The 12,937-nt window shown below is 44.1% G+C and overlaps 1 protein-coding gene across 1 annotated transcript; it reads right to left on the bottom strand.

Annotated features, from left to right (window-relative positions):
* Positions 1–203: 203 nt before the first annotated feature.
* Positions 204–7,869, bottom strand: LOC147981043 (uncharacterized). Its single transcript, XM_087515845.1, has 2 exons — positions 6,970–7,869; positions 204–314 (listed from the first exon to the last, which is right to left on the bottom strand). The coding sequence occupies exons 1-2, from the start codon at positions 7,867–7,869 to the stop codon at positions 204–206; spliced, it is 1,011 nt and encodes a 336-aa protein (XP_087371971.1).
* Positions 7,870–12,937: the final 5,068 nt, after the last annotated feature.

The following is a 12,937-nucleotide window of genomic DNA, read 5'->3' as shown; positions in this document are numbered from 1 at the left end:
CAAAGCGCCGATGTCAGCAGCATCACTCACAATCGCGGCGGGAAAAAGAAACTAATACCAGCACCAGAGACAATAACACTCCAGAGAATGCCGAAGACTCCGACCACCCCGTTGAGCCTGCTGTTGAGCATGATGAGTGGGAAGATGGACAAGTCAATCCAGATGAACTTGCCGAGCACAAGGATTCTGAGGATTGTAACTATCTACCGGCCTCCGAGGAGGATGTCAGCCTTGGCGACGAAGATTTCATCGTGCCAGAGGAACCCCTTGAGCAAGAACGCTTCAAGAGACAGCTCATCGCCATGGCGAGGATCCTAAAAAAGAAACAACAATAGCTTCAAGCCGAACATGACACGCTCAACGACAGATGGACTAAAGTACTGGCTGCCGAAGAATACGGCCTCGATCACCCAACAAAGAGCAACCCGAAGCGCAGGCTACTACCACAATTCGACAATGAGGCCCTTGAGGCAATACCACCTAGGTACAATCCTGCTAAAGAACCTGACCGACCACCCCATGGACGGGATAGAGCGGCCACTTACGCCGAACACCAGCCCGCGCCACCTCGCCATCGAAGCGAGGAGGCAGCGGCTTCGGGCTACACCTATGACCTATGACGGGACCTAGACAATAGAGCCGGTCAGACCAGATCAATCTACGAAACAAGGGGACGTGCTCCAACAAGAGACGACGACCAGCAAGCTCGGCAAAACCAAACTCGGGCTGAAAATCGAACACGGATGTCATCTGAACTCCTTCATGACGTCGCGTGATACACAGGCGCCGCACACCCCTTGTGCTTCACCGACGAGGTAATGCAGCACCAGTTTCCAGAAGGGTTTAAAACCGTAAACATTGAAGCATATGATGGAATGACATATCCTGCCGTATGGATTGAAGACTTTCTTCTCCACATTCACATGGCTCACGGCAATGATCTCCACGCCATCAAATACCTCCCCCTAAAACTAAAGGGACCAGCACGACACTGGTTAAACAGCCTCCGAGAGAACTCTATTGGCAGCTGGGAAGATTTGGAGGGTGCCTTTCAAGACAACTTCCAAGGTACTTATGTCCGGCCACCAGACGCCGATGACCTTAGTCACATAGTCCAGCAACCCGAAGAGTCAACCCGCAAGCTCTGGACTAGGTTCTTAGTTAAAAAGAACCAAATAGTCGACTGTCCGGACGCCAAAGCCCTAGCGTCCTTTAAACATAGAATCCGCGACGAATGGCTCGCCCGACACCTCGGTCAAGAAAAGCCAAAATCTATGGCAGCCCTTACCGCACTCATGACCCGCTTTTGCGCGGGCAAAGATAGCTGGTTAGCTTGTAGAAGCAACAGCACCAGCGGCCCTGGCACCTCCGAAGCTAGGGATGGCAACAGAAAGCCACGACGCAACAAACATAAGCGTCGGAACAACAATGAAGATAGTGAAGATATGGCGGTCAATGCCAGATTCAGTGGCTCCAAACCCGGACAACGAAAGAAGTTGTTCAAAGGAAATAGGGACGGTACATCTAATTTGGACAAATTACTCGATCGGCCTTGCCAGATTCATGGTACCCCCGACAAGCCTGCAAATCATTCCAATAGAAACTGTTGGGTCTTCAAACAGGCCGGTAAGTTAAATACCGACATAAGGGGAAAGGGTTGCCGAGCGAGGACGAGGATGAGACCCGCCCACTGAACACGGGGGGGGGGGGCAGGAGAATTTTCCCCCTGAGGTAAAGACAGTGAATATGATATATGTCACTCATATCCCCAAGAGGGAGTGCAAGCGCGCGCTAAGGGACGTCTACGTCGTAGAGCTAGTCGCCCCAAAATTCAATCCTTGGTCGGCTTGTCTGATCACCTTCAATCGCAGGGACCACCCGACCAGTATCCGTCATGGAGGTTCGGCAGCCCTGGTCCTTGATCCAATCATCGATGGATTCCATCTCACTTGAGTCCTCATGGACGGCGGCAGCAGTCTTAACTTGATTTATCAAGACACTGTTCGTAAAATGGGTATTGACCCATCAAGAATCAAGCCTAGTAACACCACCTTTAAAGGAGTGATACCTGGCGTAGAGGCCCGCTGCATGGGTTCCTTAACATTCGAAGTAGTCTTCAGGTCATCGGATAACTTCCGAAGCGGAGACTTGATCTTTGACATTGTCCCCTGTTGGGGAACGTAGTAATTTCAAAAAAAATCCAACGCACACGCAAGATCATGGTGATGCATAAAAACGAGAGAGAAGAGTATCATCCACGTACCCTCATAGACCGTAAGCGGAAGCGTTATGAGAACGCGGTTGATGTAGTCGAACTTCTTCATGATCCGACCGATCCAAGTACCGAACGCATGGCACCTCTGAGTTCAGCACACGTTCGGCTCAATGATGTCCCACGAACTCCGATCCACCAGAGCTTCACGGGAAAGTTTCGTCAGCACGACGGCGTGATGACGGTGATGATGTTGCTACCGACGTAGGGCTTCGCCTAAGCACCGCTACGATATGATCGAGGTGGATTATGGTGGAGGGGAGCACCACACATGGCTAAGGGATCAATGATCAACTTGTGTCTAGAGGTGCCCTCTGCCCCTGTATATAAAGGAGCAAGGGGGGAGGTCGGCCGGCCCCTGTAGGCGTGCTAGGAGGAGTCCTCCTCCTAGTAGGAGTAGGACTCCCCTCTTTCCTACTCCTAATAGGAGGGGCGAAGGAAGGGGGAGAGGGAGAAGGAAAGGGGGGCGCCCCCCCCTCTCCTAGTCCAGTCCGGACCAGAGGGGGAGGGGCGCGCGGCCTGCCCTAGGGCCCATAAGGCCCACTATTTCTCCTAGGGGGTTCCGGTAACCCTCCGGCACTCCGGTTTTCTCTGAAACCACCCGGAACACTTTCGGTGTCCGAATAAAGTCGTCCAATATATCGATCTTTACGTCTCGACCATTTCGAGACTCCTCGTCATGTCTGTGATCATATCCGGGACTCCGAACTACCTTCGGTACATCAAAACACAAAAACTCATAATACTGATCGTCACCAAACTTTAAGCGTGCGGACCCTATGGATTCGAGACCTATGTAGACATGACCGAGACACGTTTCCGGTCAATAACCAATAGCGGAACCTGGATGTTCATATTGGCTCCCACATATTCTATGAAGATCTTTATCGGTCAAACCGCATAACAACATACGTTGTTCCCTTTGTCATCGGTATGTTACTTGCCCGAGATTCGATCGTCGATATCTCAATACCTTGTTCAATCTCGTTACCGGCAAGTCTCTTTACTCGTTCCGTAATACATCATCCCGCAACTAGTGGGCCCGGAGATGTGCATTACCGAGTGGGCCCGGAGATACCTCTCTGACAATTGGAGTGACAAATCCTAATCTTGATTTATGCCAACTCAACAAGTACCATCGGAGACACCTGTAGAGCACCTTTATAATCACCCGGTTACGTTGTGACATTTGGTAGCACACAAAGTGTTCCACCGGTAATCGGGAGTTGCATAATCTCATAGTCATAGGAACATGTATAAGTCATGAAGAAAGCAATAGCAGAAAACTAAACGATCAAGTGCTAAGCTAACGGAATGGGTCAAGTCAATCACATCATTCTCCTAATGATGTGGTCCCATTAATCAAATGACAACTCATGTCTATGGTTAGGAAACATAAACATCTTTGATTAACGAGCTAGTCAAGTAGAGGCATACTGGTGACACTCTGTTTGTCTATGTATTCACACATGTACTAAGTTTCCCGTTAATACAATTCTAGCATGAATAATAAATATTTATCATGATATGAGGAAATAAACAATAACTTTTTATTGCCTCTAGGGCAAATTTCCTTCAGTCTCCCACTTGCACTAGAGTCAATAATCTAGATTACACAGTAATGATTCTAACACCCATGGAGTCTTGGTGCTGATCATGTTTTGCTCGTGGAAGAGGCTTAGTCAACGGGTCTGCAACATTCAGATCCATATGTATCTTGCAAATCTCTATGTCTCCCACCCGGACTTGATCCCGGCAGGAGTTGAAGCTTCTCTTGGTGTGCTTGGTTCTCTTGTGAAATCTGGATTCCTTTGCCAAGGCAATTGGACCAGTACTATCACAAAAGAGTTTCATTGGACCCGATGCACTAGGTATGACACCTAGATCGGATATGAACTCCTTCATCCAGACTCCTTCATTCGCTGCTTCCGAAGCAGCAATGTACTCTGCTTCACACGTAGATCCCGCCACGATGCTTTGTTTAGAACTGCTCCAACTGACAGCTTCACCATTCAATATAAACACGTATCCGGTTTGCAATTTAGAATCGTCCGGATCAGTGTCAAAGCTTGCATCAACGTAACCATTTACGATGAGCTCTTTGTCACCTCCATAAACGAGAAACATATCCTTAGTCCTTTTCAGGTATTTCAGGATGTTCTTGACCGATGTCAAGTGATCCACTCCTGGATTACTTTGGTACCTCCCTTCTGAACTAACAGCAAGGCACACATCAGGTCTGGTGCACAACATTGCATACATGATAGAGCCTATGGCTGAAGCATAGGGAACATCTTTCATTTTCTCTCTATCTTCTGCAGTGGTCGGGCATTGAGTCTTACTCAACTTCACACCTTGTAACATAGGCAAGAACCCTTTCTTTGCCTGATCCATTTTGAACTTCTTCAAAACTTTGTCAAGGTATGTGCTTTGTGAAAGTCCAATTAAGCTTCTTGATCTATATCTATAGATCTTGATGCCCAATATGTAAGCCGCTTCACCGAGGTCTTTCATTGAAAAACTCTTATTCAAATATCCTTTTGTGCTATCCAGAAATTCTATATCATTTCCAATCAACAATATGTCGTCCACATATAATATTATAAATGCTACAGAGATCCCACTCACTTTCTTGTAAATACAGGCTTCTCCAAAAGTCTGTATAAAATCATATGCATTGATCACACTATCAAAACATTTATTCCAACTCCGAGAGGCTTGAACCCGTCAATAAATGGATCGCTGGAGCTTGCACACTTTATTAGCACCTTTTGGATCAATAAAACCTTCAGGTTGCATCATATACAAATCTTCTTCCACAAATCCATTCAGGAAAGCAGTCTTTACATCCATTTGCCAAATTTCATAATCATAAAATGCGGCAATAGCTAACATGATTCGGACGGACTTAAGCATCGTTACAGGTGAGAAGGTCTCATCGTAGTCAACTCCTTGAACTTGTCGAAAACCTTTCGCGACAAGTCGAGCTTTGTAGATAGTAACATTACCATCAGCGTATGTCTTCTTCTTGAAGATCCATTTATTCTCGATGGCTTGCCGATCATCGGGCAAGTCAACCAAGTCCACACTTTGTTCTCATACACGGATCCCATCTCAAATTTCATGGCCTCAAGACATTTTGCGGAATATGGTCTCATCATCGCTTCCTCATAGTTCGTAGGTTCGTCATGGTCTAGTAACATGACCTCCAGAACAGGATTACCATACCACTTTGGTGCGGATCTTACACTGGTTGACCTACGAGGTTCGGTAGTAACTTGATCTGAAGTTTCATGATCATCATCATTAGCTTCCTCACTAATTGGTGTAGGTGTCACAAGAACCGATTTCTGTGATGAACTACTTTCCAATAAGGGAGCAGGTACAATTACCTCATCAAGTTCTACTTTCCCCTCACTCACTTCTTTCAAGAGAAACTCCCTCTCTAGAAAGGATCCATTCTTGGCAACAGAAGTCTTGCCTTCAGATCTGTGATAGAAGGTGTACCCAACAGTTTCTTTTGGGTATTCTACGAAGAAACATTTCTCCGATTTGGGTTCGAGCTTATCAGGTTGAAGCTTTTTCACATAAGCATCGCAGCCCCAAACTTTAAGAAATGAAAACTTTGGTTTCTTGCCAAACCACAGTTCATAAGGAGTCGTCTCAACGGATTTAGATGGTGCCCTATTTAACGTGAATGCATCCGTCTCTAAAGCATAACCACAAAATGATAGCGGTAAATCAGTAAGATACATCATAGATCGCACCATATCTAGTAAAGTACGATTACGATGTTCAGACACACCATTACACTGTGGTGTTCCGGGTGGCGTGAATTGCGAAACTATTCCACATTGTTTCAAATGAAGACTAAACTCGTAACTCAAATATTCTCCTCCATGATCAGACCATAGAAACTTTATTTTCTTGTTACGATGATTTTCCACTTCACTCTGAAATTCCTTGAACTTTTCAAATGTTTCAGACTTATGTTTCATCAAGTAGATATACCCATATCTGCTCAAATCATCTGTGAAGGTGAGAAAATAATGATATCCGCCGCGAGCCTCAATATTCATCGGGCCACATACATCAGTATGAATGATTTCGAATAAATCTGTTGCTCGCTCCATAGTTTCGTAGAACGGCGTTTTAGTCATCTTGCCCATGAGGCATGGTTCGCAAGTACCAAGTGATTCATAATCAAGTGATTTCAAAAGTCCATCAGAATGGAGTTTCTTCATGCGCTTTACACCAATATGACCCAAACGGCAGTGCCACAAATAAGTTGCACTATCATTATCAACTTTGCATCTTTTAGCTTCAGTACTATGAATATGTGTATCTCCACTATCAAGATTCAAAAATAATAGACCACTCTTCAAGGGTGCATGACCATAAAAGATATTACTCATATAAATAGAACAACCATTATTCTCTGATTTAAATGAATAACCGTCTTGCATCAAACAAGATCCAGATATAATGTTCATGCTCAACGCTGGCACCAAATAACAATTATTCAGGTCTAATACTAATCCCGAAGGTAGATGTAGAGGTAGCGTGCCGACCGTGATCACATCGACTTTAGAACCATTTCCCATGCGCATCGTCACCTCATCCTTTGCCAATCTTCGCCTAATCCGTTGTCCCTGTTTTGAGTTGCGAATATTAGCAAAAAAACCAATATCAAATACCCAGGCACTACTATGAGAATTAGTAAGGTACACATCAATAACATGTATATCACATATACCTTTGTTCACCTTGCCATCCTTCTTATCCGCCAAATACTTGGGGCAGTTCCGCTTCCAGTGACCAGTCTGTTTGCGGTAGAAGCACTCAGTCTCAGACTTAGGTCCAGACTTGGGTTTCTTCTCTTGAGCAGCAACTTGTTTGCCGTTCTTCTTGAAGATCCCTTTCTTCTTCCCTTTACCCTTTTTCTTGAAACTGGTGGTCTTGTTAACCATCAACACTTGATGTTCCTTCTTGATTTCTACCTCCGCAGCCTTTAGCATTGCGAAGAGCTCGGGCATTGTTTTATTCATCCCTTGCATGTTATAGTTCATCATGAAGCTCTTGTAGCTTGGTGGCAGTGATTGAAGAACTCTGTCAATGACACTATCAACAGGAAGATTAACTCCCAGTTGAGTCAAGTGGTTATGGTACCCAGACATTCTGAGTATATGTTCGCTGACAGAACAATTCTCCTCCATCTTGCAGCTGTAGAACTTATTGGAGACTACATATCTCTCAATCCGAGCATTTGCTTTAAATATTAACTTCAACTCCCAGAACATCTCATATTCTCCATGACGTTCAAAAAGTCGTTGAAGTCCTGGTTCTAAGTCGTAAAGCATGGCACACTGAACTATCGAGTAGTCATCAGCTTTGCTCTGCCAGACGTTCATAATATCTGGTATTGTTCCTGCAGTAGGTTTGGCACCTAGAGGTGCTTCCAGGATGTAATTCTTCTGTGCAGCAATGAGGATAATCTTTAAGTTACAGACCCAGTCCGTGTAATTTCTACCATCATCTTTCAACTTTGCTTTCTCAAGGAACGCATTAAAATTCAACGGAACAACAGCACGGGACATCTATCTACAACAACATAAACATGCAAAATACGATCAGGTACTAAGTTCATGATAAATTAAGGTTCAATTAATCAAATTATTAAAGAACTCCCACTTAGATAGACATCCCTCTAATCATCTAAGTGATCACTGAAGGAAATATGCCCTGGAGGCAATAATAAAGTTATTATTTATTTCCTTATTTCATGATAAATGTTTATTATTCATGCTATAATTGTATTAACCGGAAACATAATACATGTGTGAATACATAGACAAACAGAGTGTCACTAGTATGCCTCTACTTGACTAGCTCGTTAATCAAAGATGGTTATGTTTCCTAACCATAGACAAAGAGTTGTTATTTGATTAACGGGATCACATCATTAGGTGAATGATCTGATTGACATGACCCATTCCATTAGCTTAGCACCCGATCGTTTAGTATGCTGCTATTGCTTTCTTCATGACTTATACATGTTCCTATGACTATGAGATTATGCAACTCCCGTTTGCGGAGGAACACTTTGTGTGCTACCAAACATCACAATGTAAATGGGTGATTATAAAGGAGCTCTACAGGTGTCTCCAAAGGTAAATGTTGGGTTGGCGTATTTCGAGATTAGGATTTGTCACTCCGATTTTCAGAGAGGTATCTCTGGGCCCTCTCGATAATGCACATCACTTAAGCCTTGCAAGCATTGCAACTAATGAGTTAGTTGCAAGATGATGTATTACGGAACGAGTAAAGAGACTTGCTGGTAACGAGATTGAACTAGGTATTGGATACCGACGATCAAATCCCGGGCAAGTAACATACCGATGACAAAGGGAACAACGTATGTTGTTATGCGGTCTGACCGATAAAGATCTTCGTAGAATATGTAGGAGCCAATATGGGCATCCAGGTCCCGCTATTGGTTATTGACCGGAGACGTGTCTCGGTCATGTCTACATTGTTCTCGAACCCGTAGGGTCCGCACGCTTAAGGTTTCGATGACAGTTATATTATGAGTTTATGAGTTTTGATGTACCGAAGGAGCTCGGAGTCCCAGATGAGATCGGGGACATGACAAGGAGTCTCGAAATGGTCGAGACGTAAAGATCGATATATTGGACGACTATATTCGGACATCGGAAAGGTTCCGAGTGATTCGGGTATTTTCGGAGTACCGGGTAGTTACGGGAGAAGCAATGGGCCTTGATGGGCTTTAGTGGGAAGAGGAGAAAGGGCCAAGGGGCTGCTGCGCCCCCCCTCCCCTCTGGTCCGAATTGGACTAGGGAAAGGAGGGCCGGCCACCTTTCCTTCTCCTCCACTTCCTTCTCCCTTCCTCCCCTCTTGGTGGACTCCTACTAGGACTTTGAGTCCTAGTAGGACTCCACATCCTGGCCGCACCAAGCCTTGGCCGGCCTCCTCCTCCTCCATCCTTTATATACTGAGGCAAGGGGCGCCCCATAGACACACAAGTTGATCTTCGTGTTCGTTCCTTAGCCGTGTGCGGTGCCCCCTTCCACCATATTCCACCTCGGTCATATTGTAGCGGTGCTTAGGCGAAGCCCTACGACGGTAGAACATCAAGATCGTCACCACGCCGTCGTGCTGACGGAACTCCTCCCCGAAGCTTTGCTGGATCGGAGCCCGGGGAGCGTCATCGAGCTGAACGTGTGCCAAGAACTCGGAGGTGCCGGAGTAACGGTATTTGGATCGGTCGGATCGTGGAGACGTACGACTACATCAACCAAACGCGTCCGTTGTCGATCTACAAGGGTACGTAGATCACGCTCTCCCCTCTCGTTGCTATGCATCACCATGATCTTGCGTGTGCGTAGGAATTTTTTTGAAATTACTACGTTCCCCAACAGTGGCATCCGAGCCTAGGTTTTATATGTTGATGTTATATGCACGAGTAGAACACAAGTGAGTTGTGGGCGATATAAGTCATACTGCTTACCAGCATGTCATACTTTGGTTCGGCAGTATTGTTGGACGAAGCGACCCGGACCAACATTACGCGTACGCTTACGCGAGACCGGTTCTCCTGACGTGCTTTGCACAGAGGTGGCTTGCGGGTGACAGTTTCTCCAACTTTAGTTGAACCGAGTGTGGCTACGCCCGGTCCTTGCGAAGGTTAAAACAGCACCAACTTGACAAACTATCGTTGTGGTTTTGATGCGTAGGTAAGATTGGTTCTTGCTTAAGCCCGTAGCAGCCACGTAAAACTTGCAACAACAAAGTAGAGGACGTCTAACTTGTTTTTGCAGGGCATGTTGTGATGTGATATGGTCAAGACATGATGCTAAATTTTATTGTATGAGATGATCATGGTTTGTAACCGAGGTATCGGCAACTGGCAGGAGCCATATGGTTGTCGCTTTATTGTATGCAATGCAATCGCGCTGTAATGCTTTACTTTATCACTAAGCGGTAGCGATAGTCGTGGAAGCATAATATTGGCAAGACGATAATGATGCTACGATGGAGATCAAGGTGTCGTGCCGGTGACGATGGTGATCACGACGGTGCTTCGAAGATGGAGATCACAAGCACAAGATGATGATGGCCATATCATATCACTTATATTGATTGCATGTGATGTTTATCTTTTGTGCATCTTATCTTGCTTTGATTGACGCTAGCATTATAAGATGATCTCTCACTAATTATCAAGAAGTTTTCTCCCTGAGTATGCACTGTTGCGAAAGTTCTTCGTGCTGAGACACCACGTGATGATCGGGTGTGATAAGTTCTACGTTCAAATACAACGGGTGCAAAACAGTTGCACACGCGGAATACTCAGGTTATACTTGACGAGCCAAGCATATACAGATATGGCCTCGGAACACGGAGACCGGAAGGTCGAGCGGGAATCATATAGTAGATATGATCAACATAGTGATGTTCACCAATGAAACTACTCCATCTCACATGATGATCGGTCATGGTTTAGTTGATTTGGATCACGTGATCACTTAGAGGATTAGAGGGATGTCTATCTAAGTGGGAGTTCTTAAGTAATATGATTAAATTGAACTTAAATTTATCATGAACTTAGTCCTGGTAGTATTTTGCAAATTATGTTGTAGATCAATAGCTCGCGTTGTTGCTTCCCTGTGTTTATTTTGATATGTTCCTAGAGAAAATTGTGTTGAAAGATGTAAGTAGCAATGATGCGGATTGGATCCGTAATCTGAGGTTTATCCTCATTGCTGCACAGCAGAATTATGTCCTTGATGCACCGCTAGGTGACAGACCTATTGCAGGAGTAGATGCAGATGTTATGAACGTTTGGCTAGCTCAATATGATGACTACTTGATAGTTTAGTGCACCATGCTTAATGGCTTAGAATCGGGACTTCAAAGATGTTTTGAACGTCATGGAGCATATGAGATGTTCCAGGAGTTGAAGTTAATATTTCAAGCAAATACCTGAGTTGAGAGATATGAAGTCTCCAACAAGTTCTATAGCTAAAAGATGGAGGAGAATCGCTCAACTAGTGAGCATGTTCCCAGATTGTCTAAGTACTACAATCGCTTGAATCAAGTGGGAGTTAATCTTCCAGATAAGATAGTGATTGACAGAATTCTCTAGTCACCATCACCAAGTTAGTAGAACTTCATGATGAACTATAATATGCAAGGGATGACAAAAATAATTCCCAAGCTCTTCGTGATGCTGAAATCAACAAAGGTAGAAATCAAGAAAAACATCAAGTGTTGATGGTTAACAAGACCACTAGTTTCAAGAAAAGGGCAAAGGGAAGAAGGGGAACTTCAAGAAGAACGGCAAGCAAGTTGCTGCTCAAGTGAAGAAGCCCAAGTCTGGTCCTAAGCCTGAGACTAAGTGCTTCTACTGCAAAGGGACTGGTCACTAGAAGCGGAACTACCCCAAGTGATTGGCGGATAAGAAGGATGGCAAAGTGAACATAAGTATATTTGATATACATCTTATTGATGTGTACTTTACTAGTGTTTATAGTAACCCCTCAGTATTTGATACTAGTTCAGTTGCTAAGATTAGTAACTCGAAACGGGAGTTGCAGAATAAACAGAGACTAGTTAAGGGTGAAGTGACGATGTGTGTTGGAAGTGGTTCCAAGATTCATATGATCATCATCGCACACTCCCTATAATTTCGGGATTAGTGTTGAACCTAAATAAGTGTTATTTGGTGTTTGCGTTCAGCATGAATATGATTTGATCAGGTTTATTGTAATACGGTTATTCATTTAAGTAAGAGAATAAATTGTTGTTCTGTTTACATGAATAAAACCTTATATGGTTACACACCCAATGAAAATAGTTCATTGGATCTCGATCGTAGTGATACACATAATCATAATATTGAAACCAAAAGATGCAAAGTTAATAATGATAGTGCAACTTATTTGTGGCACTGCCGTTTAGGTCATATTGGTGTAAAGCGCATGAAGAAACTCCATGCTGATGGGCTTTTGGAATCACTTGATTATGAATCAGTTGATGCTTGCGAACCATGCCTCATGGGCAAGATGACTAAGACTCCGTTCTTCGGAACAATGGAGCGAGCAACAGATTTGTTGGAAATCATACATACTGATGTATGTGGTCCGATGAATATTGAGGCTCGCGATAGGTATCATTATTTTCTGATCTTCACAGATGATTTGAGCAGATATGAGTATATCTACTTGATGAAACATAAGTCTGAAACATTTGAAAAGTTCAAAGAATTTCAGAGTGAAGTGAAAAATCATCGTAACAAGAAAATAAAGTTTCTACGATCTGATCGTAGAGAAGATTATTTGAGTTACGAGTTTGGCTTTCAGTTAAAAACAATGTGAAATAGTTTCACTACTCACGCCACCTGGAACACCACAATGTAATGGTGTGTCCGAACGTCATAACCGTACTTTATTAGATATGGTGCGATCTATGATGTCTCTTACCGATCTACCACTATCGTTTTGGGGTTATGCATTAGAGACAGCTGCATTCACGTTAAATAGGGCACCATCTAAATCCGTTGAGATGACACCGTATGAACTATGGTTTGGCAAGAAACCTAAGTTGTTGTTTCTTAAAGTTTGAGGTTGCAATGCTTGTGTGAAA

This window comes from Triticum urartu, chromosome 3A (genome assembly GCF_056163025.1).
Source record: "Triticum urartu cultivar PI428250 chromosome 3A, HENAU_Tu73, whole genome shotgun sequence".
Classification (NCBI taxonomy): Eukaryota; Viridiplantae; Streptophyta; class Magnoliopsida; order Poales; family Poaceae; genus Triticum; species Triticum urartu.
Note: the sequence above shows the minus strand (reverse complement) of the source record. Positions and strands in the feature narration are given on the sequence as shown.